The sequence below is a fragment of the Cyprinus carpio genome, chromosome B16 (assembly GCF_018340385.1).
Source record: "Cyprinus carpio isolate SPL01 chromosome B16, ASM1834038v1, whole genome shotgun sequence".
NCBI classification, from domain to species: Eukaryota; Metazoa; Chordata; class Actinopteri; order Cypriniformes; family Cyprinidae; genus Cyprinus; species Cyprinus carpio.
Window position 1 is genome coordinate 11,183,615 of NC_056612.1, and position 27,546 is coordinate 11,211,160.

The 27,546-nt window shown below is 39.3% G+C and overlaps 1 protein-coding gene across 1 annotated transcript; it reads left to right on the forward strand.

Moving 5' to 3' along the window:
- setd2 (SET domain containing 2, histone lysine methyltransferase) lies at positions 1 to 26,734 on the forward strand. Its single transcript, XM_042740718.1, has 22 exons — positions 1 to 346; positions 2,573 to 2,695; positions 5,414 to 5,435; positions 5,556 to 9,493; positions 9,647 to 9,778; positions 10,482 to 10,610; positions 10,694 to 10,817; positions 12,438 to 12,515; positions 12,923 to 13,020; positions 13,131 to 13,275; positions 13,836 to 13,970; positions 14,093 to 14,221; positions 14,455 to 15,618; positions 16,090 to 16,138; positions 16,239 to 16,509; positions 17,983 to 18,739; positions 19,712 to 19,837; positions 20,236 to 20,372; positions 20,571 to 20,682; positions 23,372 to 23,446; positions 23,552 to 23,653; positions 25,263 to 26,734. Exons 2-22 carry the CDS (start codon positions 2,667 to 2,669, stop codon positions 25,422 to 25,424), a joined length of 7,914 nt encoding a protein of 2,637 aa, XP_042596652.1. The 5' UTR covers positions 1 to 346; positions 2,573 to 2,666; the 3' UTR covers positions 25,425 to 26,734.
- The last annotated feature ends 812 nt before the right edge of the window (positions 26,735 to 27,546 follow it).

The window sequence follows — 27,546 nt, forward strand, 5'->3', positions numbered from 1 at the left end:
GTGCATCGCATATCGACTCCACCAGATCATCTGAGGCTGCCCTACTACACCATGGAACAAAAAGGATGGTGCCTACCACAGCCTGCTTCGTACTGATAAAACAGTACAGAGGAGTCGTCTAATGACTATTTATTTGACCGCCGTGGACCGAGCATTAAATGCAAGCATTTGGATCTAGCTGTATGCTATCTAGCACCAGGCGAATTGTGTTTTCGAGAGCAGTTTGTTGCCCCGTGTGGATTTGACGTCTGGGTTCTGCTGGATGTTTAGGAAAAATCAAGTGAAAGAGGTTGCCATCATTGTCCTACAAGATGGAGTGCTTAACCGAATTGGAGAAGTATAAGAAGTGAGTACTACAGTTGCTATGCGTTTGTTTTGGCACACAGAACATAACTAATGAGAACCTACAAGCACTACAGATTTTAACCAGTTAGCCACTGAGCTACCTACTAAGTCATTTTGCTGCTAGCTTGCTAACCCACCGTTCACAGTGACCCGTTTTCAGAGCATAAATCACAAGTCAAACCGTAAAATTATATTTAAGAAAAAAAATAGATTGTAGATAACCAGCTGAGCTCAACAAATAAGTTAGCATATGAAAAAATAACCAATCATAGACGTTTCAAAAGGTGACCAGAGCGACAGTTCACTTTGCTGTTAGCCAACGAGCTGAGGGAACTACTACAAGCAGGGAGCCATCAATAAATGGAAATAAGGTTAATTTAAATCAAATGTGATATTCTTTGTTGTTAGAAAATCACAGTGTGTCTAAAATAGTATTAGGCAATACTGTAATATCAAGGTATATCGTGTTATATGTTCTGGAAACACAAGGGAAAACAGATGCAGCGAGGCCTCCATGCAGGCCTCAAATCCACGAGATAAATTTTTTAGCTGCCCGCGGTTCAGGGTCAGAGGATCTACGCGTTGCCATTATGAACCAAGCAGTCAGTGTTGGAGCTACTGGTGACTAACTGAAGGCCATCCTGTTAGAGAACCTGAGTTTCTGACGTTGTGTTGTTATTGTCATCCACGTCAATGACAACTGTAGACAAAATATTGCTATGTTGTGCAAACAAATGTCACCCACATGCGCGTGAGAGCTCATCTGCAGCGCTCAAGCATTTTATTCGTCCACTTTGCCAAACCATATCAATAAGATCAACGATCAAGCTTTTACAATTGAACACAATAGACTAGATAATCCAGTTTTACTCATTTATGTCAGAACACCAAGCGTGCCTATTGGTATTGTACGTCCAGGGCACACAGTTTATCTTTCGCATTTGAGACAAAAGGCAGTTTGTCCTGCTGAGGCAGATAAGTGCTCTTCCCTCCACTTTACTTCTGTATGTTGCTGTAACCGTGATGTTACATATAATCATTTCAACAAAACTGTCGTTTTGAAAAGCACAGCAAATGAATGGCTTATTGTTGTAATTATTAGTAGTATTATTAACAAGATATTTTTAATAATAAAAAATAAAATGTTCCTAGAAAATATGGCCTTCAACTGCATAAGCCCAGTAAAATGCAAAATGATTAATATAACTGAATATGAGCTGAATATAATTTTGTAAATGCATACAATATACAATTTACCAGCCTGAAACACGGGACAAATACTAGGCCAAATATAGTATTACTATTAGTCATTAATATTCAACCGACAGATAAATGTACAGCAGAATACTGTAAAGTTTGCTCACCAAGAAAATGAAGAGTTTCCCTTTTAAAATGTTTATAAGCTTAGCTTATTTCTTTTATAGACGCCATCATGCGAAATTATATAATTAGATGCATCTGAAAGTCAACATGAAAATTCTTTATTTTCTAAATGCATATTACAGACCTTATTGTAAACAATTCATCCATTATTTTTTTTAAACTTCACAATTTTAATCAAAATGTTGTAACTGGATCTTCTGGTGAAAATGACAGACTTCTCTGTGGTAGCATAATATGCAGGACTTCTCCAATCATTTGCACTTAAACCCACCCCTGCAAGCTTGCATTCATCTGCCTGCCTTTTACAGTGCAAAATCCAATCAACAATCAGTTTATGGAACCAGGTTCCCTGCTTAATTTTTTTTTCTTTTTCAATGATCTGTTACACTTAGATGTTGCAATATAGGGGGAAAAAATTGTCACCACCTCTGTTTCACTTCAACATTAATATTGTCCTCGACCTGGGCTGCGTTTCCCAAAAGCATTGTTAGCTAACTATGGTCATTAGTTCCATTGAACTCAACTGGTAATGAAGGAACTTGTGACCATAGTTGTTTTTGGGAAACGCACCCAGATCAAAACAAACTTGTGATCTGTTTTTGTGACCCACAAGCTGAGCGCCACTGGCCTAGACAGCAAAAACACCATAACCTTCTCATAAGAATATATGTAACACTTCCAGTAGTGTATCTGTAAGGTTCTACAAAATTGTAACCTTTTAGCAATGAGAAACCTGAAGTCTTCATCTATAGACAAATAATTACAAATACAGTGGACGACAAAATATATTTGTATCATGGAATCTACATTGCCTGAATGCAGTTATGCTGTCTCTTCTCCATAGGTGTGGCACCGTTTCAAAGAGCATACTACTCTGAGTTGGTTTGCCCCAGTGTTGCAGCTTCCTTCAAGCTGCTCAGCATCAGCTCTGCCTCAAAATGGAGACTCTGTTGAATCAAGAGCTCAGGTACTTTCTCAAGTGTGCCTATATGGAGTAATAGCATTTGCTTAAACTGCCAGCAGAATGTTAATTTAAACAACTTTCACTTTTGGCTGTTGTTGGAACAGAGTCTTTGCAGTGGTTTTCTTCACAACTTCAATTGCAGAATTCAATGTCCAATTTATCATGGGCCAGTATATCTTTAGCTCTCTATGTCAATGGACAGTATGCAAGAATGTTAAGCCATGCTTCCCTGCAATACTAATCCTACTTCTCCAGTCCTGGGCTAAATTTGGTTTTGCACTGTATTGAGGGATTTTAGATAACCAAGTGCTTGCATATATTATATGTAGGCTTAAAAGATTTTTTTGCATTTCACATTGCACTCTGCAGTTTAAAGTTATTTTAAAATAAAACTGTGAGATACCACAGCATTTTTTCATGATATAATTTGTCATTCAAGGAAAATATGTATTCAGACCTGAATATTGTGGTGGACCAAGAATCTGTGGTTAGAATAGACTGTTCTTTTGTTATTCATGTTTATATGCTGGACTTGCTTGAACTTGGACAAATGCATTTTTAACAAACTTGTAGGGCTGCAACTAACGATTATTTTGATAATCGATTAATCGGTCGATTATTTTTACGATTAATCGATGAATCGGTTTATGTACTTTATGTACTTTTTTTTTAGTTTTGCCCATTTTTTTTCCCCAAGTAAATTATTAACAAAGGGTCTTTATCATTCAATATAGACTTTTTAGAGATTTTAACCATTTTGCATTGTCATATCCTCATCAAAAACATACCTGGAGTTGTTTTTTATTATGTGTTAGTTATCCTTTGTCGAACTCTTCTGCAATCAAAACACTGACCCATACATACTCTAACAAATTTCACAAGGAGATTTCAAATAATGTTTTCACCATGGCAGTCCTTAGGGCTCCTAAAGTAGTTTAACATCCCGAACAAAGCTTATTAAGGAATCTTTCAGAACATATTTTCACGAAGAATAAGAATAAAACAGAATAAAATTGCAGTAAATTGCATTTTATTATTTTTTTTCCTGTAAACACACAGCTTATACCTGGGAAACAGCTTTATAGCTTATGCTGTGAAACTGTAAACAATCCTTCGAATAAAGTGCCAATGGCATGAAACCTGAATGGAACTCACATTTTTAAAGTAAAATTTAAAGTAAAATCCATCAGAAGGTTGTCCAGAAAAAAAATTGGACACACACAAAAAAACCTGCTGTGTGAAAAAGGGCAGTGAATACTTAGAAAAAAAGTGCATTTCAAATACATTTAAACATTAACCTCTCTCATTCAGTCATGCTGCAAGACTGAATTATGAACTGGTAAACGACAAAGCTTTAAATGTTAATTGTTAAAAAGCAATGTTATCAGCTTTTACGACTAAACATTTGCAAACAACATTGTACTGCAGAATCTGCACAAATAAAAGTCTTTGCACACTGTGATTTTCATCGAATTTAAATATGTAGTGGTCCTTATAACAGTGCAAAATTCAAAAATGTAATAAAGCGATAAAATGTTAACAAAACCGCTTATGCCTGAACTGACAGGAATTCGACTACCTGTGGGAAATAAGGCAGAACACTATTCACTCATTACTTGAGAAAAAACTTTGCATTGCAGTGCAAAAAGGTCAACATGTCCAAATGTTCAGGGCTTAACAGTTAGTCTTGCTCTCTTTTTGCTCCCACACTTTGGATGACTTCGTCCGATTAGTTTTATCTTCCGCTTTTTTCTTTTTCTTACTCGAGCTTACTCCACTGCCGCCTGCCTCACCCATCACGCTGAATGCTGCAGAGACGCTGTGCGGGAAGCACGTGACATAAAACGAGGCCAGCTATTGGCTATTCGCTGCTTCTCCTACTGTACTGGCTGAGTAAAACCTCCGGTGGCTCATTACTGCCACACTTTGGTCACCGCAGATTTAAAATATGCACGAAATGAGCCGCTTACGGCAAATAAAAATTATTTAGCAACGAATCGATTACTAAATTAGTTGACAACTATTTTAATAATCGATTTTAATCGATTAAATCGATTAGTTGTTTCAGCTCTACAAACTTGCCTTTTATGCAGTGTTCAGTATTTGAGGCTTTGCATGAAATGTTATTTCACATCCTTGATATTTGAGGGTTTTTTTATGCTACTAGTGAGTGTCATTAGGGATATAATTTTAGCAATATCACTGTTGCATTAGAATGGCTAAAGTGGGTCACGCATCAAAATTCTATTATATACTTGAATTTTGATGGTGCCATGATTAAAAAATATTAAATAGGGTCATGGTAGATTAAAAAATTGCCTATCTGACAGATATGAATGGCATGAGAATCCCCTCCCATTACTACTACTATCATTGTAGGGTGACTCCATTATGAAGGTCAGATGGAGAAAAGGAGTCTCAGAGGAATATGTGACCTAGTTGTTGCTTTGTAGCTTCATTTAGGGGAAAACAGTCTGCTTGCTTGTTGTTGAAAGTGTGTCAATTGTTTATTACATGAAGTGACTTCAAAAATCGGAAGTGATGTGAATGAACTAGGGCTACATTGTGTTTCATAGACTTTTTTTTAACTATTAGTCCTTGGCTTTTGGATGAAAGATTAGTGTTATTTTCACAGCAGGTTTTTAATTTTCCTTGTAATGAGATTTTAAATTGACTGGACTAATGTTCTCTTTTTTCTTTTCTGTTCTTTTATGACAACAGGAAAGATGTGAAAGATTGTTCGGTAGGTGTATAATTCAGATATTTTGCTATTTTTGTTTCAGTTAAATGTACATAAACAACATGAAACATGGTATGTACATGTGCAAAAAATACTCATTTTATAATTTCTTTATATCACTAGATCAAGGTTGAAAACCTCCCGAAGCAAGTCATATTCAAAGGCCTTGCACCTAGGGTCATATTGACAAACCATCTCCTGCCTAAAGGAACCAAGGCGAAGGTAAACCTTGAGGAACAGGGTCGACAAAAGATCTCCTTCAGCTTCGCACAGACAAAGAAACCACGTCAAAATGTATTTCTAGCCCCACCAAGTCCGGAGAAATCTGCAAGTGAACATTCTTCTGCACTGCAAGCTGGACCTGTACCTACTCCAGATCTAGCAGGACAGAGTGATGAAACCAAGAATGTGGATACAGATACTCCAGCAGAAGTTGGGGAGACCCAGGCAGCACCCGCCCCAGTATCCTTCCCTCTCAAATCAAAACCTGTTCTTGGAAAGATCCATTTTAAGAAACAGATTCTCAGCGTTACTGTTGTTGAGGATAACTCCATTGTCACCACCACCTCAGCAGAGATTTCAGAGCCAGCAGTCCCATCTGAGTCAGACAAAATTAGATCTTCAGCCAAGATTGAAACTGAAACCTCATTGCAACAGCCTCACAAGAACTCAGTCATTGATAGTTCCTCTGAAAAAGTTCTCAAAGAGGAAAACCCTCAGGAGAAAGTTGACTCATGCCTTAAAGGTCCTGTTTCTTCCCATATTGGGAAGGGAGATAAGGATACTTCCGTTATTTCTGAGCATGAGGAAAACAGAAAATCACAATCTCGATCAGATACCACGCTTCCAGGTTCAGAATCTGATGGGGATTCAATCCGAACATCATCTAGCCAGAAGTCTAGTGACCGCAGAAATAAGATAAAATCTGAATGTCCAAGTAACGAAGCAAAAAGATCCTCGAATTCCAAAACTGAGGAGGCAGAAAAATCCAGGCATGATAGGAAAGAAGATGAAAAGGGGTCAAGTCGTTCAAAATCTGAGCGCGACTCCAGGCACACATCGTCAAGATCTTCTCGTTCTGACAGAGACAGAAGAAGGACCAAAAGTCGGTCAAGGTCTAGATCTCGAGGCTGTCGAAATAGTTCCTATTCCAGGTCTGAAAGATCCAGGAGTGAGAGACAGTCAAGGTCAGATAGGTCACATTACCATGATTCTGAGCGGAGGTTTCATAGAAGTTCTCCTCATCGTGAAAGGAGAGGCTCACGTTCACGAACCGATGGCAGGTCTCGTGACAGCTCTGACTCAGAAGATGACCACCGGAGGACAAGGACTCGAGGTAGTGACTCAAGTCGATCCTCCACTTACTCTAGCTCGCAAAAAGACTCAAAATCAGCCACTCACTCCAGATCCCACAGGGACTCAAAACCCACAGATTGTTCTCGATCATCTGAAGCAGACAAAAGAACACAGCATTCAAAGTCAGAACGATCTCATTTAAAAGCTGGTGACTCTGAATCCAATAGAAAGAGCTCTCCTGACGCAGAAGCAGTTCACAGGAAATCCAGTGCCCACTCAAAATCTGAGATTAATGCTAAAACCTCAAATTCTAACCCAGCTACCTCATCCCGAACATCTGAGAAAAAGGTCCATAAAAACAGCTCTGACTCTGATGAGGAGCACAGAAAAAGACGTCGGTCACAAGGATCAGACAAGTCATCCATGTCTGGGAATTCATCTTCCAAAAAAACAGATTCAATAGATCACAAGACTTTAAATAATGTTACTGGTACAGAGAGACAATCAAAAGACAGATCAAGTAATAACACAAAGCAGTCACAGTTATCCCCCAGCCCAGTTACTCCTCAGAAGGAATGCAGCAAAATTGATGACAACGCTACTCTGCCTAAATCTAAATGCATTTCTCAACAGATGCATGAAGCTACGCACAAAGTTAATTTGTTCAAAACAAATCAACAAACTGAGCAACAAGCTCCAAACCAAGAACTTAGTAGTTTGGGAAAGTGCACAAATGTTCCTGAGAAGGAATCCACTTCCACGACAAGTAGAAGTCTTGAAGTTAGAAGTTCCACTGATGAACCTGTAATGAACAATGAGATTCCAATCCAAAGTAAAGCTCTGGCAGAAGGAACGACTGACTCATTTTGTGAAGGTCACACTCCCGATCAGGATTCAGAAGGATCGCTAGCAGACCCTCTTTCTGTGAAAGAATTACCACCTGGAGGATGCTTGAAATTTAACACTAAATTAGATGGGCCATCGCACATCACACAGAGTGCTGAACTCTGTGAAATAGATTCTGAGCAGCATTATGTGAATCCTGAACAACCCAGTAGTGGGATTTTGAAAAAGGATAGTAGTGCTAAAAAATCCCGATGGGACATTGTTGGTCAAGCTACTTCAGAAAATCAAAGCCCTCCGAAAATAGTGAGTCCAGATGTGAAAAAGGACATCTCGGTAAAAAGAATAGAGTTGAACAATGATACTACCCCTGAAGAATCTTGTACACAGAACCAGGACTCTGAAGTACCAGTAGAAAAACAAATACAAGACACAACCTCAGCTGAATCTCATCAGAAATTAAGTTCTCGTGCGTCTGACCTTGAAACCCAACATATTCATGGTGAACTTATAAAACAGATCTTTGAAGATCCTCAATCAACAAGTGCCCCTGTTGTTAGTGATCTTCTCCTTAATTGCATTTCTGGCAGTAAAGAGAAAATCAATGTAGACAAACCTAAGCCTGAAACTCAAGACCCCGATTCCTTAAACCATGATGGTAAATGCCACAGTGAGGATAGTGAGAGTGAAGAATCGGACTCAGATTCAGATGATGGGCGTGTTTCCTTAAAGCGGTTGCACTCTGTGGTGGTTGTGCCAAAAAATTCAACCATTGCTCTTGAGACAAATGACTTGACTGAACCGTCTCCCGGGTTCTCCGTGTTTTCTGGGCAGCAACAGACTGATAAGCATGAAAGCATTAATAGGGAATTTGCTTATGGCTTTAACAATCAGTCAAAGCTTGAGGAATCATCAGCTGCACTTTTTAAGGCCAGTGCGCAAGCTGCAATGCTAAATCTAGATATTAAACGTGTCTCCTACCAATCACAGAGCAACATGATTGACAGTACCAGCCATTCAGAGTCTACCATTGCTCATGTGGACAAGAACTGGAGTGCCCAAGAAAGACCAAATAGTGTCCAGATAAACCAAGCATCACTTCAGAGTTTTGAAAAGACTTTGCAACCTGAATCGGATCACCATCAAAACCATGATAGACCAGAAAGCTGGAATGGAAGGAAAGGAGGAAAGCAGCACTATGGGGAATCCACTGACTTTAACAGTGGGAAGGGATATGGCTTAGCCTGGGACTTTAACCAGTCAGAACAGCCCAGCAGCACATTTCAGCAACCGGATAGCAGTCATGGCACTGATCACCCACCTCAACCAGGAATTGCTCTGTTTGATAGCGGTCAAAGACAAGGTCCATGGACTCAGCCTGCCATCTCTAAAACCAACAGACCAGTCAATGCACATGTGCCTTTTCAGTATCATGATTCAGTTAACCAGATCCATCCAGACTCTTTGACCAATGATCACGATGACGACAGGGTAGTAGGGATCAAACAAGGATCTATCCTGTCTGCTGATCTTCCAGGATCATCCCCATTTGTTCAAGCCCATGAGATAAGCAGCAATTGCAGCTTCACCACAGAAAGTCAGAACATCTCAGAAGCCCCTAGAGAAGACAACCAAAAGCCTCATCGAGGAAGGGGTCCACCTAAGAAGAGACGTCAAGAGTTTGAATCTGAATCGGATAATGAGGCAGAGGCTGGTCTGAGCAGTAAAAGGGTGTGTTTGGATGAGAGTTCAAGGGTTGTGAAAGATGGTAAGGAATCTTTCCACCAAATTCAAGAGGTGGCGCGCCCACTGCTCAGTCTCAAAGAATTTGTGGATCCAGCTGTTTGGAGGGAAAAGGCAAAGCAGAAAAAAATGCCACCCTACTTTGACCTCATCGAAGAAAATTTATATCTGACAGAACGGTAAGTATATATTTTTCCCTTTTTATCCCTGGTAATTAAATTCATGTACCTGGTGTTGGGAGCGCCATGATCCACTGTTTGAATTAAAAGTTTGTTTGTTCATTTAATTTGATCTTTCATAAAGCTCATAAAATCTGTTCTCTGTCCTTACAGCAAGAAGAATAAGTCTCATCGAGACATCAAGCGTATGCAGTGTGAGTGTGCTATCCTCTCAAGGGAAGAGCGTGCCCGAGGAATGATGGCTTGTGGGGAGGATTGCCTCAATCGCTTGCTGATGATTGAGTGGTAAATGTCTTGCTACTACATCATAATGTTTGCTTTATAGTAGAGAGTATCTGTAGTGAGAGACTGTAATTAATATATCATATTTATGTAGGGCTGTATGATAAATTGCAATGAAATCGCAATAACGGTTCTGTGATCAGTAGTAAATCTCCATCCGAAGGCCAGAGGGCGCTCTCGCGTGGACTGACGTTATGAAGTGAGTTTGGAGTAAAAACATGTGGTATTTTCACATGCTTTCAGATGGAGCAGCATTTACTACACAGAGTTCACTGAGAAGCTACGCAAACAGCTGTCATTATCGCAAATGATTTCTTCAATGTCATAATCGTGCGATTATATCGTCTGTGAATTTTTTTTTTTTTACGCGTAGCTTGTCAGTGAACTACGGCTCTGTGTAGTAAATGCTGCTCCATCTGAAAGCACATGAAAATACCACATTTAATAACATGTTTTACGCCAAACTCACTTCATAATGTCAGTCCATGCTAGAGCGCCCTCTGCCCTTTGGTTGAAGATTTACTACTGATCACAGAACTGGCTTTACTGATAAGATGTGCATGACAATCGCATCTGATTAATCATGCAGCCCTTTGTTTATGTTACTTGCTGATTTTATATTACTGGCAGGTTGCGGTTATTTGTGGTAAGAACAATGATGGCAAAATTTTTCTAATATTTTTTTCTATTTTTCTGCTCTTTCAAGCTCTTCTCGGTGTTTAAATGGGGCATACTGCTCCAACAGGCGCTTTCAAATGAAGCAGCATGCAGACTTTGAGGTAATTTTGACTGAGAGCAAAGGCTGGGGCTTACGAGCAGCCAAAGATCTACAGCCGTAAGTACTATTTGCTTCAGCTAACAAGTGCTTATTAGATACGTTCTTAATGTCTTTTATGTTAAGTTACCTTTTTTTTGCAGGAACACCTTTGTTTTAGAGTACTGTGGAGAAGTTTTGGATCATCGGGAATTTAAGGCACGGGTGAAGGAGTATGCACGAAACAAGAACATTCACTATTATTTCATGGCTTTGAAAAATAATGAGGTGAGCTTTGGAATTAGTGCAAAAATAAGAATTTGAAATGTTTCTGACTTTCATAAATTAAGCAGGGTTCGTACAAAGTGCTTGAAGTACTTGAATTTGACTTTTTTAAATTTAAGTCCTGGAAAACCCTTGAAAACAGCCATATTTTTAAGAAGGTACTTGAAAAGTACTTTAATTTTTAAAGGGCAGTATATATGAAATAAGTGTTATTTTTTTTCCCTGGATAAAACAATCTTTTTACGCAAAATTAACGATGCAGCGCGTCTTATATTAATACAGAGGTGTTTCGCCTTGCTTTTAGCAGCTCACGAGATCTTACGATATTACTCCTTGATGTGAAAAGCAGTTTCGCAATATTAGTATAAGTTGTGTTTATGGTAAAACTTTTGATGGTGCTTGCATTATATTATTCGGTCTTTTATTGCATGTGCTGTTCGTTTGGGTTTCATTTGGGAATGCATATAAAGTCTGACGCATTTTGTATTGCACTTTCATCAATTACAATCGTGGAGTGCATCTCCATCTCAGCAGCTCGGGACACAAACTCTTCCTCTGCATATGCATATGAGTTTGTGTTGCTTTACATTCATCTAGGAAAACAGTGCATGTTATCTCACTAAAGTAAATCATTTATAAATAAACCTATGCCAACACAGGAGATTTCATCAACATATTTCTAAATATGCGATTTGTTGTACATCGCGATTTCAAAATAAAAGTTCAAACCCTCGCTCTGAGTTTGCAGGTGGCCAAATATTAAAATTAATATTTAAACGTCCTTGAATCACGTGGTAAAGTGAAGCATGGCCAGGCCGTTGGCACCCACTTCATGTATTTGTTATAATACAAAATATACTTATGTAGGCCTATTTTATCAGGTTTGTTCAATAAAACCATGTAATTACTTGGTTTTGATACTTTATTTGAACCAATTATTATTGCCTCATTGTTAGTTTACATATAAATAGTCATACTAAAGCCTGTCTTTCACTTAGGTCTATTTGTATTACTAAAAAATATCAGATTACTCAATTGTCAAAAATAATCAATAGATTACTTGATTACCAAAACAATTATTAGTTACAGCTCTAGGTTAAAATATTTCAAAATACAACTGCATTGTTTTGATTTGTGTGATTAAAAAATTGTGAAAATAGTATTAAAATATTGTCTCATTCTAGTGAACCAAGTATCTGTATATCTCTTGAGCTAAGTGTATTGTTACACACCCTAGTGTTGATAAGTGGTGATGTAGCTCGTAATTTCCCAAGTGTATGATACAGCTTTCATTCTTCAGGTCAATCATATTTATGATAAAAAAAAAAAATCTGTTTGAATAAGGAAAGCGATAACTTTGCCACAATATCCTTTTAAATGTTAAAGTTGCCACAGTCATTGCATGCTTTTGTGCTGCACTTTATTTGTACCATTTTGTTTGTTTATATTATTAAATTTTGAAAGATAATAACAAAATAGTTTAAGTAAGATCTCTGATTTTAGTCCTTGAAAACCAAAAAAGTAGTGCTTGAAAAGTCCTTGAAAGTCCTGGAATTTCATTTTGCAGTTTCTGCACGAACCCAGATTAAGACACATGAGCCTATGTCTCAATTTTGTCTGCAGATTATTGATGCGACTTTGAAAGGAAACTGTTCCCGTTTCATGAATCACAGCTGTGAACCCAATTGTGAAACTCAGAAAGTAAGTGCATACGATTTTCATTGTGGTCTCGGATTTTTGTACCCCCACACAAATCCTACTCCTCCTCATTAGCATAAGAGCTAGATCTGGATTGTTGTACAGTATATAGTTCTTCCAGTTCCAGTATGTTGTTCAGAAAAGATGAGAAGCAGGATGTCAATAGAAAATGTAAATGGGATTGTTAGTGTTATACTATCAAGGAGAGTGGATCAAAATGGCAAACTCTTCTGTCTAGCAACCAAACAGTCAATTACTGAGGTCAACTACTTATCCAGTAAAAGGTTATTTAGCCACATCTCTATGCATTTGATGCCTATGTAGGAATAGGTGCAACTGGAACTTCTGGAGCCTTTGATTTCCATGTAAAATCTTTGTTTTGCATTTCTAATCCATCACACCCTTTGCAGTGGACTGTAAATGGCCAGCTCCGAGTTGGCTTCTTCACCACCAAAGCTGTGACGGCTGGGACAGAACTCACTTTTGATTATCAGTTCCAAAGATACGGGTAAAAGATCCAGTCATTTCCTTTCATATATAGTTTTGTTTTTCTTAAAATTAAACTCAACATACATGTCGACAATCGTAATATCATATCTTGCTTCTTTTGTCCACCAGTAAAGAGGCCCAGAAGTGTTTCTGTGGAGCTCCTAGCTGTCGAGGTTTAATTGGTGGAGAGACTCGGGTTAGTGTTCGAGCAGCAGGTGGGAAGAAACAGAGGGAGCGCTCTCGGAAGAAAGACACTGACAGTGCACTTACCACGGTGAGCAAGAGGACACAATTATTGTGTTGCATCCAGCTATTGGAAATGACAATAGAAAGGCAGAATAAACCCATGCAGTGAAGGGAAGTGTTTTAGGATTAAATTTAGTCAACATTTGCACTTGAGAAATTGTGTGTTAACGCTAAACACAATTAACACACAGCCTGCCAGATTTTCAGACTCTTGTAGCAAAGTGTTATCTTAAACCAGCAGTAGCAAAGCAATGATCTGGGTCAGCTTTGTTCTTGCTTGCATGTTAATTGCTCTGAGACTTTCAGGGCTTGTTCCAGTCTACAAATAACACGGCTAATATATTCTGCATGCATTCAAGCTAATTGCATTTTGAGGTTTTTATGGCTTGTTTGAACTAGCACTCTTCATCTCTGGTACAGACCTGCACTAAGAAAGCAAACAAAATGGAGAAACATCTTCCTGATACATCAAATTGAGTGACTTGAAATTAGAAGTGAGCTTTTGCCGTGGTCACAGTTTGATCAAGAACAAAGAAAGATTTCTCCTGTGTTGCTGCTGCTGTCTAATTGGTTGAACTTGTTCTGCAGTTGGATGAAGAGCTGGAGGCTCTGCAGGAGAATGGAGAAGGCTTGTGCGGAGAGAAAGATGTGATCTCACTCTGCAGGCTCATGGTGCGAGTGGAGACAATGGAGCAGCGACTCACCTGCCTTAAACTCATTCAGGTATACAGCAAAACGATCACGTTAAGATGTGTTTGATTTATTCCACAGCATAGTTTTGCAATAAGCATTTAAAAATGACTGACAACTGGTCTTACTGAAGTTTTTTTTGCATGTCTTTGCAGAATACCCAGAATCCCTTGTGCCTGAAGCAGTTTTTGGATCACCACGGCCTCTCGCTGCTGTGGATATTTATGGTTGAACTTTCTGAGGCTAAGAGCAACTCTGTAAACAACATTAAACTACAGCTGGAGGTAAGAGTTCAAAACACACACATTTAGGGGAATTTAAGAGCAGATCCCCAAGCAAATTAGTGTTTTCTGCCATTTTCCTCAAACAAAGTCCAGAAATCCATAGTGGTCTGATATTTTAGTAAATGTAGCTTAAATATGATAATGCTGTATGCAGTTTTGAGCTAAAATTTAGGGTGCTGTCTCCTAAAGCTAAACTTTTTTGTTTTTGTTTGGTTTTTTGGCAAAATTCTTAGATAATGAAGGCTCTGGCAGTGCTTCCCATCTCAACAAAGAATATGCTGGAGGAGAGCCGAGTGCTGCAGTTTATCCAGCGCTGGGCTCAAAGCCGGCCACTCAGCCAACCGGCAGAACAGGATGGCTACTCCAGTGAGAGCACCTCACGTGCCCAGACGCCCCTAAACACCCCTGATGGTCCACCAGCCAAGCTGGCTTCTGAGTTAGATGGGGACACTCCCAAGCGAGCAGTCTACCGTAGGTTGAAGATCATCAGTGAAAACAGTCTGGACAGCGCCATGTCCGATGCTAGTAAAGCTTCGGATGGGAAAGAAGAGGAGGATGAGGAAGAGGAAGAAATGGAGGATGAGACTTCACAGTTGGAAGCCACAATTGAAAGGGAGGTTAAAGTGGAGAACAGTGAAGCGCCTTCTGAGAGTCATGCTGAGCCTGAGCCCGAATTGAAACAGGAGCCCCCTGAAACCGAAGAAGTCACACATTCAACCCCAGAGGCCACTGGCAGTGAGGGAGAGCCACTTGAAACACAAGAACCTGAAGAAAAACCCATCATCAAGCCTGAAGAACAACTGGAGGATGAAAAGATCGTGGAGGAGACCAAGAGCGAGGAGCCATCAGAGTCCCAGACGGAGTCAGCAACAGTTGAAGATGCCTCTCCAGTCACGGACACCACATCTGCAGCGGACATTAGTAATGATGTAGTTGCTGAAGTGGAAACTCCCATGGCTGAGACACAGGTGGAAAACGCATCTTCTGAACAATGCAGCTCCGAAGGGAATGAAAGTTGCAGCACTGCAGAAATCACACCCACACAACCATCGGAGACTATAATGGAGAGCGTGTCCTCTGAATCTACAGCTGTTGCCATAGAGAGCGCACCCACAGAATCTCTGCCTGCCTCTGAGGAAACCACTCCACCTGAAACTGCTGCTGTTTCTACTGAAAACATATCATCAGAGGCTGCCGTAGCTGCCGGTTCTGCTGATGCGCCGACCCTGGCTATTGTGGCTGTTCCAGCAGAGGGCGCTGCGGTGGGGACGCCCTCTCAAGATGAGGAGGAAGGTGTTTCTGATGTGGAGAGCGAACGCAGTCAGGAGCCACAAGTTCAGGCTTCTGATATCAGTGACATGGCCGCCCGGCTGCTGGACAGTTGGAAAGACTTAAAGGCAAGACTAAGATTTGTTAAAAGTAGGGATGCACCAATACCTTTTGTAGAGGCCAAGTATTAATACTTAATTGTTCTCTCTCAATCTGGAAGTACAGTACAGTGGGACTGATAATTTGAGATAGAGTGTTTAATCCAGAGTCGATACTAAGCCCCAAAAAACATACTTCATTTTTGTGTATGTTAGGGTATGCGTACATAACTGCAGTCTTTCTGATCATAATTTCAGAATAGAAATACCTCATACTGAAACTTCTAATGCATGTGTTGACCTCCTGTTCTCACACAATTTATCAAATGGAGTATACTTGAAAGTCTATGTGTTCAGCCTTATGCATATGCCAAGCATACGCATAAAAACCAGAGTATGCTTTAGGCTTAACTAGATCTGTGTATCACTTCTTAAAAATAAATGTGTACTTGATCATGTTGGATCACAAATAAACAAGGTGATTTTTTTTTTCCTTTTCAGGAAGTTTACAGGATACCAAAGAAGAGCCAAGTTGAAAAAGAGTCAAGTGGTATGTCAAGAACGCATCATACTTCGACCTAGTTTAATTTTAACCACTTCATACATTTTTTGTAGTAACCTCTAATCCATCCTATGTTTTCTGTAAATAGATCGCAGTCGTGATCGAGAAGCCCTGATGACCCCTCGCACACCTTCGAGCAGTCGAGAGAGAGAGCGAGAAAGAGAGAAGGAGCGCGATCGGGATCGAGACCGGGACAGAGACAGAGACTGGGAGCGTGAACGGGACTGGGACCGTGAGCGGGACCGGGAGAGGGATGGAGAGAGATCGTCTCTTCGCAGTGCAGATAGAAAAAGACGACGAGGCTCCACTTCCCCACTACCACCTTCAGCCTATGAGAGGGGCCGCAGAAATGATGACCGGTAAGATTTTAGATGCAATGTTGAGAAGACTGAAGTGAAGTGGGAGAGGGGAGGGGGGGGGGGGGGGATGGGGGATGGGGGGGGGGGGGGGGGGGGGGGGGGGGCAGGATTTGAACTCGGGACGCCCGTAGCACAGCAGTGCTTTATGTCTGCGTGCTGTTCACAAGGCTATCTGCATCAACAAGACACATTCATTCAAATACATAAAATTCTGTAATTATTTAATCATTCATGTTGTTCCAAAATCGTACCAGCTTAATGGAAACTAAAGAAAGTGTTTGGAATAGCATGAATCAATTTTCAGTCATAGGTGACCGGTGCTGGCAAAATGAGTCACACTGAGCAAATTTTCAAAAATGAGTAATAATTATTTTCACATTAAAAGACCTTCAAAATTATATATGATTTGTTGGAATCGGACGAAAAATGACAGTTCTGAGAAAAATCAAGTTGAAGTTTTCTGAAGGTTCCAAAACAAAATCAGTGAACAACGTTGCGTTGTTTCCTCCTCTTCCTTTCTTAATATTAATTACTATGTTAATAATCACAATATAGCTATTTTTTTATTTTATCTTTGTTATTGAAAAGAAGAAAAGATGTAAAAAAAAAAAAAAAAAAAAAACAGTAGAACAAATATAAGATAGAAAAAAAAAATAGGCCTAGTGCACTACTTTTTTCATTTTACATCTGAACAAAAGCATTCAAATAAGAAAAACAAATAAACAAATGTAAAAATCACTTCAGTGTGTTCATTACAAATAAATTGATTATTAAAACTACAAAAGCAATCAAGAGCAGTATTATTACAATCTATTACTGTTTAACATTGAGACATACGGGTTATATCGTAAGTCCCAGGGCCTGTTTCATAAAACGGTTTACTAAACAAACCAGGCTAATTTCAGTTAGTCTGACTTATTTTGAACCAAATCTACTGACAGTAAGTCAGACTAACTGAAATAACCCTGGCTTATTTAACTAACTGAAATTAGCCTGGTTTGTTTAGTAAACCTGTTTATGAAACAGCCCCCTGTACTGCACAGATCTATTATAATGTTACACATCAGATGTTTTTCCCCAAATGTTTACTGAAGACATAACAGATTATATTTGTGTGAATAGCCTACTTAAATACTGTAATTCTGTATATACACTGTGTATATTTTTCGGGATTGTTTGCTAACGGAAGTGCATATATGTGCGTGATTCATTTGTCAGTCAGTGGCAGTGCAAGAAGAGAGGAGAGAAAAAGGTACTCCTCTTAGAAAACATAAAAACAAAGATCATTTTAGACATTTATTACTATTTGGAGCATTGGGATTTCTAGATGAGGACTTAATAAACTTGTTTTTGTCTGTAGCTCAAAATGAGCCTGTGCGCATTCCAACTTGTTTTACCAGCATGGGTCACATAGATTTCCATGTTCAAAGTGTGGTTACTGACACCTAGATCTCCCTGCATTTTTTTCTGTAGTTATGAGCAGTCCAGCAGCAAGAAGAAACTCCACACCAAAGAGTCTCGTAACAAGCTGTCTACTGAGGAACGACGAAAGCTCTTTGAGCAGGAAGTGGCTCAGCGGGAGGCCCAGAAACAACAACAACAACAGCAGCAGCAACAACAACAACAACAACAGCAGCAGCAGCAATTACAGACTCTTGCATTTAACCCACTGGCCTACACCTCCAGTCCAAACTTCTTGGCCTACCCGCCTGGATACCCAATCCAGACCTATGTGGATCCCACCAATCCCAATGCAGGAAAAGTGCTTTTGCCCACACCTGCTGTAGAGCCTCTTTGTGTCACCCCAGCTCCTGGTACATTCGAACAAACATCTACTCAACCTATCATATCAGATCTAGCTTCACCCTCTTCCACCACCACCCAGGCTGGTACTGCCTCCAGCTTGGCACATATCCCTGCCTCTCTGGAGCTTTCCTCTGGCACACAGACTCAGCAGTTTGTCCAGCCTGCTGTGCCGGCACAGGACCCAAACGTGGCCGTCCTGTCTGTGCCTGCGCAAACAGCCAGCCCACAGATCCAGGGTCAGCAGGGTTACACCACGCTCTGGGACCCCAACACACAGCAAGCGGTCACGGTGCAGACGCAGCCAACCCAGCAGTACTCCACCACAGCACAGCCTCAGACTGCCATCTACTATCAGGGCCAGCCCTGCCAGACCATCTATAGCATTCCTGCAGGCTACCCACAAACCAACACTCCTGTCATACAGGTTGGACACCAATACTTTCCTTTCAATCCTCATTCTCACATAGTGGTCAACTGATAGAAATAGCACAGAATGTTTATATAAGCCATTAAACAGTTAGTAGCCATAATATGAAAAGAATCAGTTTATCTTTGTTAGCCAGTCTGCGTTTGCAATTGTAATTCAAACATTTTCTACCACAGTGCAATCTGCAATCACAGTGTGTCTCCACCAAAGAAAATGCAGTTGGAAAAAACTAGTTCAGCAAAAGTCCATCTGTTTTCTAAATCAGTGTTATTGATCTTACTGTGAATAACCCATTCAAGCATGTTTCTTTAAAAAAAAAAAACATGCTGACCTTTTTTCCCTCCCAAAATAACCTGATCTTCTGGTGAAATAACATTCTCTCTGGTGCCTTTTTGACTGGACTTTTCCAATTATTAAGTCTCCTTAAACCCTGCCCCTTTCTTACAGTCGACTTTTATTTAGTCTTAATTTCCAAGTGCAATGCCCACATCTCAAAATCCAATCAACTACAAAAGGATAAAACTAAGCTACCATCCTACATACTTTGTTGTTGTTTTTAATTGTCCTATTTACTCACATATGCATCTGAAAACATGAGAAAAGGTCTGTTGCTGCGTCTGCTTCATTGTGACCTTAAACATGCTGGTTTACAAAGCAGGCACAGTAATATCCTATAAGTTCTGAAAACATTGGCCTCTCTGGAAAACAAAAAAACGTTAATTTTTTTTTTTTAATGAGAACAGTTTACACAAAGATCACAAATGGGACTAGTGCTTACACTGTGAGATATTAATGTAATAGCTGTCACACACTAGTGTATCTGACTCTCGAGCAGCATCTTCACCCAATGATCGCTCAGTGCATAACCTCTTAATGTATTCAGTGTGGTGTTTTTTTTTTTGAGTGAACACTTCATACTTCTTTAGTATAATGATGGCTGCTAAGCATTACGCTTGCATTTGTGTGCAGACATACACTGAGCCAGCTGCCAGTTACCTACATGGGCAGCAGGTGTACACGGGTCATCAGCAGGGTGTGGTTGTGCAGCAGGGAGGCACGGTCACCACCATAGTCACATCTCAGACAGTTCAACAGGTATGTAACTCAAGCCTTTCACCAGATGAGGGTGCTGTTACTCTCTCTCACTCTCGCCATCTTTTTTTAAGCATTCCTTTGTCTTCGTAATTGTTCATAATGAAATGCTGGGACTAAAAATTTGAATTTTGAAATAATTTTATAGTTGTATAGTGTATATGTACACATAATCATTTAAATAAATTACATTTATTTAAAAAAAAGTGTATACAAAAAAAAAACATGTTTTATTACCAAAAATGTTATGTTATTAACTGGCATAATTAATATGGTCACATGGCCTAAATTGTAGTATCAAGTTCTGGCTAGACGGCTTGTGATTAGAATTTTATAGACAACAAGGTTCCAGTAACCCTAAACATGCTGACTAACCTCTCCTGAACTGTGATTCACCACAGGAAATGATCGTACCCAACAGCATCATTGATCTACCGCCCCCTTCCCCTCCCAAACCTAAAACAATTATCCTGCCTCCCAGTTGGAAAGTGGCGCGAGACCCAGAGGGCAGAATCTATTACTACCACATCATCACCAGGTATGAATGGTCCTTATTATACAAGCAATCTGTATATCATTAAAACAGAATTAAAGCCTATTTTAATCAATTAAGCTTGATGACATCAGCATGGATTGATCTAATGAGTTAAGACATTGCCGGCATGACCATGTCTGCCTTTGTCCTATTGTAATGGCTTCACTATGAGTACATGATGACATGCAATTTCTCTTTCAGGCAAACACAGTGGGATCCTCCCAACTGGGATGGGACTACAGAGGAAGCCAGTCTAGAACATGAGGCTGAGATGGACCTCGGGACGCCCACTTATGATGAAAATCCTTCAAAGGTATTAAACAATTCCTTATGCTTGGGGAATATCATAGGATTTTCATCAACATTAACTCTGAAGTATTGTAGAAGTACTTCTTAAATAAAACACAGCTTCAACCCTGGTCCACCCAGCCCATTTATGAAAATCAAAGAAAAAAAAACGGGTAATTCAGAAATTGTCACCATGTTGATGGCACCACCTTAATCATATTAACGTATGCCTGCCCACGATTACATTTTGGGACATTTGTTACTCATTTTACATGCAAAGAAGTTAAAGGGATAGTTCACCCAAAAATGAAAATTCTGTCATTAATTACTCGCCCTCATGTCATTCCAAACCTGTAAGACCCTTGTTCATCTTCAGAAAACAAATTAAGATTTTTTTGATGAAATCCGAGAAATTTCTGCCCTTCCATAGGCAGCTAGGGAACTATCATGTTCAAAGCCCAGAAAGGTAATAAGGACATTGTTGAAATGGTCCATGTGACATGCTCAACCTTAATTTTATGAAGTTATGAGAATACTTTTTGTGCGCATAGAAAACAAAAATACAAAACAAAAATAATGACTTTATTCAACAATTTCTTCTCTTCCATGTCAGTCTCCGCCGCACATTCACGAGAATAACACAACGCATGCGTGTGCATTGCTCAGCTTGAAAACAAGGCGCAGCACATCCAGGTTCTACACCAGAATGCCGGCTCCTGTGTCAGTAGCATCACACGCATACGTTGTGGTACCCTTGTGAATATGCAATGAAGACTGACATGGAAGAGAAGAAATTGTTGAATAAAGTCATTATTTTTGTATTCTTTGCACAAAAATGTATTCTCGTAGTTTCTTCTTTACTACCTTTCTGGGCCTTGAACGGAGTAGTTGCTTGCTGTCTGTCCAGAGTCAGAAATCTCTCTGATTTCATCAAAAATATCTTAATTTGTGTTCCGAAGATGAATGAAGGGTTTTGAACGACATGAGGATGAACAATGACAGAATTTTAATTTTTGGGTGAACTATCCCTTTAAGAACAGAGATCATTTGAATATAAATCTCTTAAAGGTACAGTAACAAAAAAGCATTGCGTTACCAAGCGCAACTTTGGATAAAAGCGCCCCTGTAGCTCAAGTGGTAGAGCATTGCGTTACCAAGCGCAAGGTTGGGGGTTCGATTCCCCGGGAACACATGATAGGTAAAAATTGACAGCCTGAATGCACTGTAAGTCGCTTTGGATAAAAGCGTCTGCTAAATGCATAAAGATATGAAATATCACTCCCTTTTCCCCCTGAAGTTCACAATGTTAAATAATACTAATGTGTGGAATGAATGCTCTTCTTAATTTTAAATAATATTTATTCTATTCATATAAAAATGCCAAATAAAGGAAACAAAGAAATAAATTAGATTTTAAAAAAAACCTGGGAAACCTGGGGGGGGGGGGGGGGAAGGTGGGGGATAGTTTTTTTTTTTTTTTTTTTTTTTTTGAGACATTCCTGTTTACTTACCTATTGCAGAACCCAGCTGTATTTACATTAAGATGGATATTTTGACCAAGACATGCATTTAACCATTCTTGCATGCAGCAAAATTACCGCGATGTATAATTGACCTTTGCAGCATATGAACATACACATGTGCGAGCATTTGAAGCAGCCTTTCAGACATTGCTGGTACCATATTAAGTACCAAATAATGTGGAAAAAGCTGGTATTTTTATGTTTTTGATTGATTTAGTATTGAATAAGTATCAAAGCACTGGTCATTTAACAACCCCTTTTCTAGAGTTCACTTTGGTACACACATGTAGGGTCTGAGACTGTCCCAGCCTCTCTGGATAATTGAAGATGTTGATCCAGCCATCTACGATGGAATGGTTCACAGCTGGTGCTCATCCACATAGAGAAAAGCTATTTGGGGTTCGGAGGAAAACACTTTGCCTCAGTGTTTAAAGGCATCCGCTTTTAAGATGCATCATATGATGCAAATACATAAGAGGTCTGACCGGGCCCATCCAAACTGAAACATGAAGTCAAGAGCAAGTCGCAATAAACATTGTTTTAAAGTCATGTCATTTCACAGGTCATAACCCTCTTGATCTGTGTACTTTGCTGTCCTCCCTCCCCCATCACCCACTCTGCCTTTCTTTCTCTGCCTCATTCTCTCTCTCAGGGTTTTGCTGGTGTTTTCTCTGGCTCTCTTTGATGCTAATCAAACCCAGCTGTTGAAACTGTATTCATTTATATGTGGTTTCTCGTTTGGAAGTCGAACTGTGCAGAATCTCTTTTGTCTTTTCAACAATCGCCCTTTCGTTTTAGACTTCAAAATATCTTAACTATTAAACTTTTAACAGAGTTTGTTACCAAAGGGTTTTATTGTCTGTTGTCAGTATGTTAGCATTTCCTCTGATGTGCACTGGTTTGGTCTTTGGGGTTCTTTCTGGGACCTTGTGACAATGAGTATTGACAGTCTTGGCATTGATTCAACATAAAGTCTCATTCATGTCATATCGGCTGCCTAAGAGGACTCTGGGAGTTGCGGTGTTTAATGTTAGTCGTTGTAGGATTTAGACTCCCAAGTATGTTTTGGAAAAGAATGTTTAAACAATGTCTAGATTAGATACTCTTACATGAGTAATACGTCAAATAAACTGTCAGTATTCTAGGTATATACTTTCATCTGTTGGTTTTTTGTTTGACCTCTTTGCACAGTTCTCTACAAAGACCGCCGAGGCAGACACGTCCAGTGAGCTGGCCAAAAAAAGCAAAGAAGTCTTCCGCAAGGAGGTGAGCTTTAGATTCTCTTGGGTTTTTTTTACCAAATAATTATAGCAGTAGCTCATGTGTGTCCAACTCGTCTGACTTTTCAATTTCTCCTGCTTATCTTTTCAGATGTCACAGTTTATTGTGCAATGCCTTAATCCGTACCGCAAGCCAGACTGCAAGCTGGGCCGTATCAGTAACACGGAAGACTTCAAACATCTCGCTAGAAAGGTAACACGTGTGCCTGTATGCTTTTCAAAAAAGAACATTCTTGTGTTTTTTTTTTTTTTTTATGTAATCTTGTTGAATGCTCAGATACATAGATAAGGCCATTAAAGCACCTACAACCATATGCAACCATAAAAAAATACTTAAAAATAAAACACTTTTTCCATTACTCCCTTATATTCCAAAACTAATGAAACTATATCAGATACAGACATTTCATTAAAAACTTTGATCCATCCAAGTGGAATGGAATAACGAAAAGAAAAGAAAAATATATATATATAGGTTCAATCCATCGATCTTGGTTCAATCCACTTTGCATTATATGTACAGTATTAATGTTCATTTTGTCAGCCATTTTTAATTTAGTCTTAGTCTTAGGCTTGGTTTCACAGACAGGGCTTAGACTAAACCAGGATTAGGCCATAGTTCAATTAGGACATTTAAGTAATTTTTATTAACATGCCTTAGAGAAAGCATTACTGGAGTGCATCTTGAGACAAAACAAAGGCACTAATATATTTTAAGATCAGTCAGTGCAAGTTTCTTTCAGATTAAACAGCTCAGATTTACATTTTAGTCTGGGACTAGGCTTAAGCCTTGTCTATGAAACCGGGATTAGCCTTTTAAATTAGTCTTAGTCTTGTGTCAAATGTACTTTTTAGTTGTCATTTAGTCAACCTTGTCCTGGTTTTGTTTAGGCTAGTTTGTCACGTTTTTGTCATGCTGTATAATCGCTAAACTGATAAAAAGAAAAAAAAAATTGCTCAAATTATAATCGCAATCATTGTTGTCAGTTGAGAAACTGGAATTTTTTTTATTTGAGAATTTACATTTCAAAAATGTAAGAAATGTAAAAAATGTACTGGTAAAAAAAAATATTAAACAGTGAAATTCCTAATAGTAATTCCAATAATTACACATTGGAATAATGTTTCTCTGTTAAAACAACAGCGGTTATTTAAGTGCATTTATTCAGCAGCCGCAGTCACAAACAAGTCGAGATCTCATGACTGAATACAGACAGAAAACAAGCCGAACGTCTCGCATGAAGATCGCTAAACTTCAGCTTACTTGTTTGTCGTGTTTTCAGATCATCTTAGGCACTTCCGCAATGAAAAGCGAGCAAAACAACGGGCAGAAAATGTATCTCTTTAACAGAGAAGCTCTGAATTGGGGATTTGAACTCTTGATATCTGGCAACCGCACACAAGCTGGCATAGTAGAGGCGTGTACAGCAGACCACAATAATATTTTATCTAATTTTTTTGACGAAAATGGAACAAGATTTTGGTATAGTTTTTATTTTTTTAAATACTTTTTTGTATCATCTTTTATCGTCAACGATACTGCATGTTGATATAGTCATAGTTACCGTTTATTGACTTTATTGTCGTCTCGTCATCGTCTTGTTTTAGTCTTGGGGGAAAAAAGACTTGTCAACAAAAGTTTTTTTTGTCATAGTTTTCGTTAAGGAAAATAACACTAATCTGTATCCCTTTAAAATGGAGAAATAGTTGTTTTTGAAATACAGTGCGGTCACTGAAGTGTTTGGTTATGATGTCATCGCTGCATCTCTAAACCTTTGGTATGTGTGTCTGTCTGTTCACAGCTGACTCATGGGGTGATGAACAAGGAACTGAAGTCTTGCAAGAACCCCGAAGACCTTGAATGCAACGAGAACGTCAAACACAAGACCAAGGAGTACATCAAGAAGTACATGCAGAAGTTTGGCACTGTGTACCGGCCCAAGGAAGACACCGAGCTGGACTAACTAGCCTGAAGCAATCCCAGGAACCTCCTGGCAGCTCTTTCCAACCGAACACCTCTGGCCTGAACAGTTTTGGTGCGTCAGAACAGGGCAGCTCAAGCTCGAGTCCTGTTGTTTTGTTCCACTGACCTTCTAACCATGTCCTAAATGCTGCTCTGGGAGGGGCCGTTGCCTGAGCTGTCCCGCACAGGGGACGGTTTTATGACGAGATAAACTGCTGCGGTATGAAGCGCGGAGGACGCAAACCAAGGGTGCTACACAGACTCTTTCCAATATCTTTTTAGTCTTCTCAAAATGATCTCTAAGGCAAGTCTCATCACTTGGGAGAAGAGGATCATCTTTAACTCTGTTCTAGATTGGGGGGGGGTCGAAAAAAAGAATAAGTGGACCATAAAAATCCTTTTCCCTTGCCACCCCACTCCATTACTGTAGTTGTTACCAAGGGCTTTTGTTAGCTTGCCTGCTCTGCTAAAGGTCCAATCCCTCACTGGTAGAAGTCGAGAAAGAAGGAAGGAGAAAGACAGATGCTAAGGATTATATCTCAGATAAAATACCCACAGAACATGGGTTTTTATGGATTTTAGACTTTCAAATAGAAGTGTGCAGGTCTGTGATCTAACCCCATTTGGCCTGGTCTGGTTTCTCCTCTCGACTGGGTGGAAGGTTATGTAGCAATGATATTTTATCAAGGTCTTTCACACTGTTTTTACATTAACATTTTTTATTCATGTCGCAAAGGCAAATGTGAAGCCCTCCAGGCAGTTTGTAGCCTTTTCTTTTTTTTTTGTGGCCGTCACGTAAGGATTGATCAGGTTTACTCTCCCATAAGCTCTGGCCATTAATCAACTCACCCCACCTTATTAACCTGCATTAAATCTCTTTCCAAACATGTATTATATTGCTTTATATGTGAATATATTGAGAGTTAGTTTTTGAGACCATTAGCAGAGACTTTGTAAAATGACTGTGGGGGTCCACAATGTCTTGTGTAAATATGTCTAATTATGCCAGACTGGTAAAACGGGATTGGAAGGATACGTCTAGATCCGAGTCCACCGTCCCGTCGGCGTGATTTTGGTGTTCCTACATCAAGCAGAATTCCGCACTCTCCCACGAATCCGTATGTTGGGTTGGGTTTTAAAGGTGGGGTGTCGTTTCTTTTTCCTTTGCTTTCTCTGTGGAAAGACTTTGGATGTTTTTTTTTATGTACAAATAGGAGTCTCGCCCCACTCCACTGTAAGTACTGTGCAAGCACATTGTCATACTGAGTGTAAAAACATTTTAAGATAAAATAAACTGTTTTCTAAAAATAAGTCTTGGTTGTCTTGTGTGTGGCGTAATCTACTGTGTTTAATCCTGGATGACTGAGATTAAATGTGCTGGTGCCGAACACACAAAAATGGCACTTACTGCTTCCAAAGAGGCTTTTTCATCCTCAGAAGTGGAGAATGAAGGTCATCAGGGTTCATCCTTGGTTTGAGAGAGGATGCATTAACTGTGACAGTAGCCTAAAAGTCGGTATGTTTAAACTGGGATCCAAAAAGGGGGTCTGTGGAAGTAAAAACCGTACAAAATGAGTAAGCTGATTAAAAAATTAAACAATTAAGTTGTGATAAATATGCAGAAGCAACAGATCCTCCATATTGTGATGCACATTTCAATGAAAAATAATGTAGGGCAGGGTTAGTTTGTTGATTGGATATACTATTGGATATACAATATTTTTTTTTTTTTAATAAGTATCTTTTGCTCATCAAGGCTGCATTTGAGAAAAATAGTAATATTGTGAAATAATATTACAATTTAAAATGACAGTTTTCGGTAGCACTTTATTTTACAGTCCTGTTCCTCATGTACATACTATGTACTTACTATAGTAATTACAATAACTATGTAATAACTAGGTACTAACCCTGAACCTACCCCTAAACCTAACCCTAAACCATGTAGTTACCTTGTATTACCAGAACTTTCTTAGATAAACACACTGTAAGTACACTATAAGTACATGTAAGTACATGTACTGTAAAATAAAGTGCAACCCAGTTTTCTATTTAATTTTTTGCTTTAAAATACAATTTATTACTGAGATGCAAAGCTGAATTTTCATCAGCCATTACTCCAG

Bases quoted from the DNA above. Each gene is read 5' to 3' on its own strand.
- setd2 (XM_042740718.1), top strand. From the start codon at position 2,667: ATGGAGACTCTGTTGAATCAAGAGCTCAG. The intron at 16,510-17,982 runs GTAAGATTTTAG...TTTTTTCTGTAG, and splicing joins GGCCGCAGAAATGATGACCG to TTATGAGCAGTCCAGCAGCA. The intron at 23,654-25,262 runs GTAACACGTGTG...GTCTGTTCACAG, and splicing joins TCAAACATCTCGCTAGAAAG to CTGACTCATGGGGTGATGAA.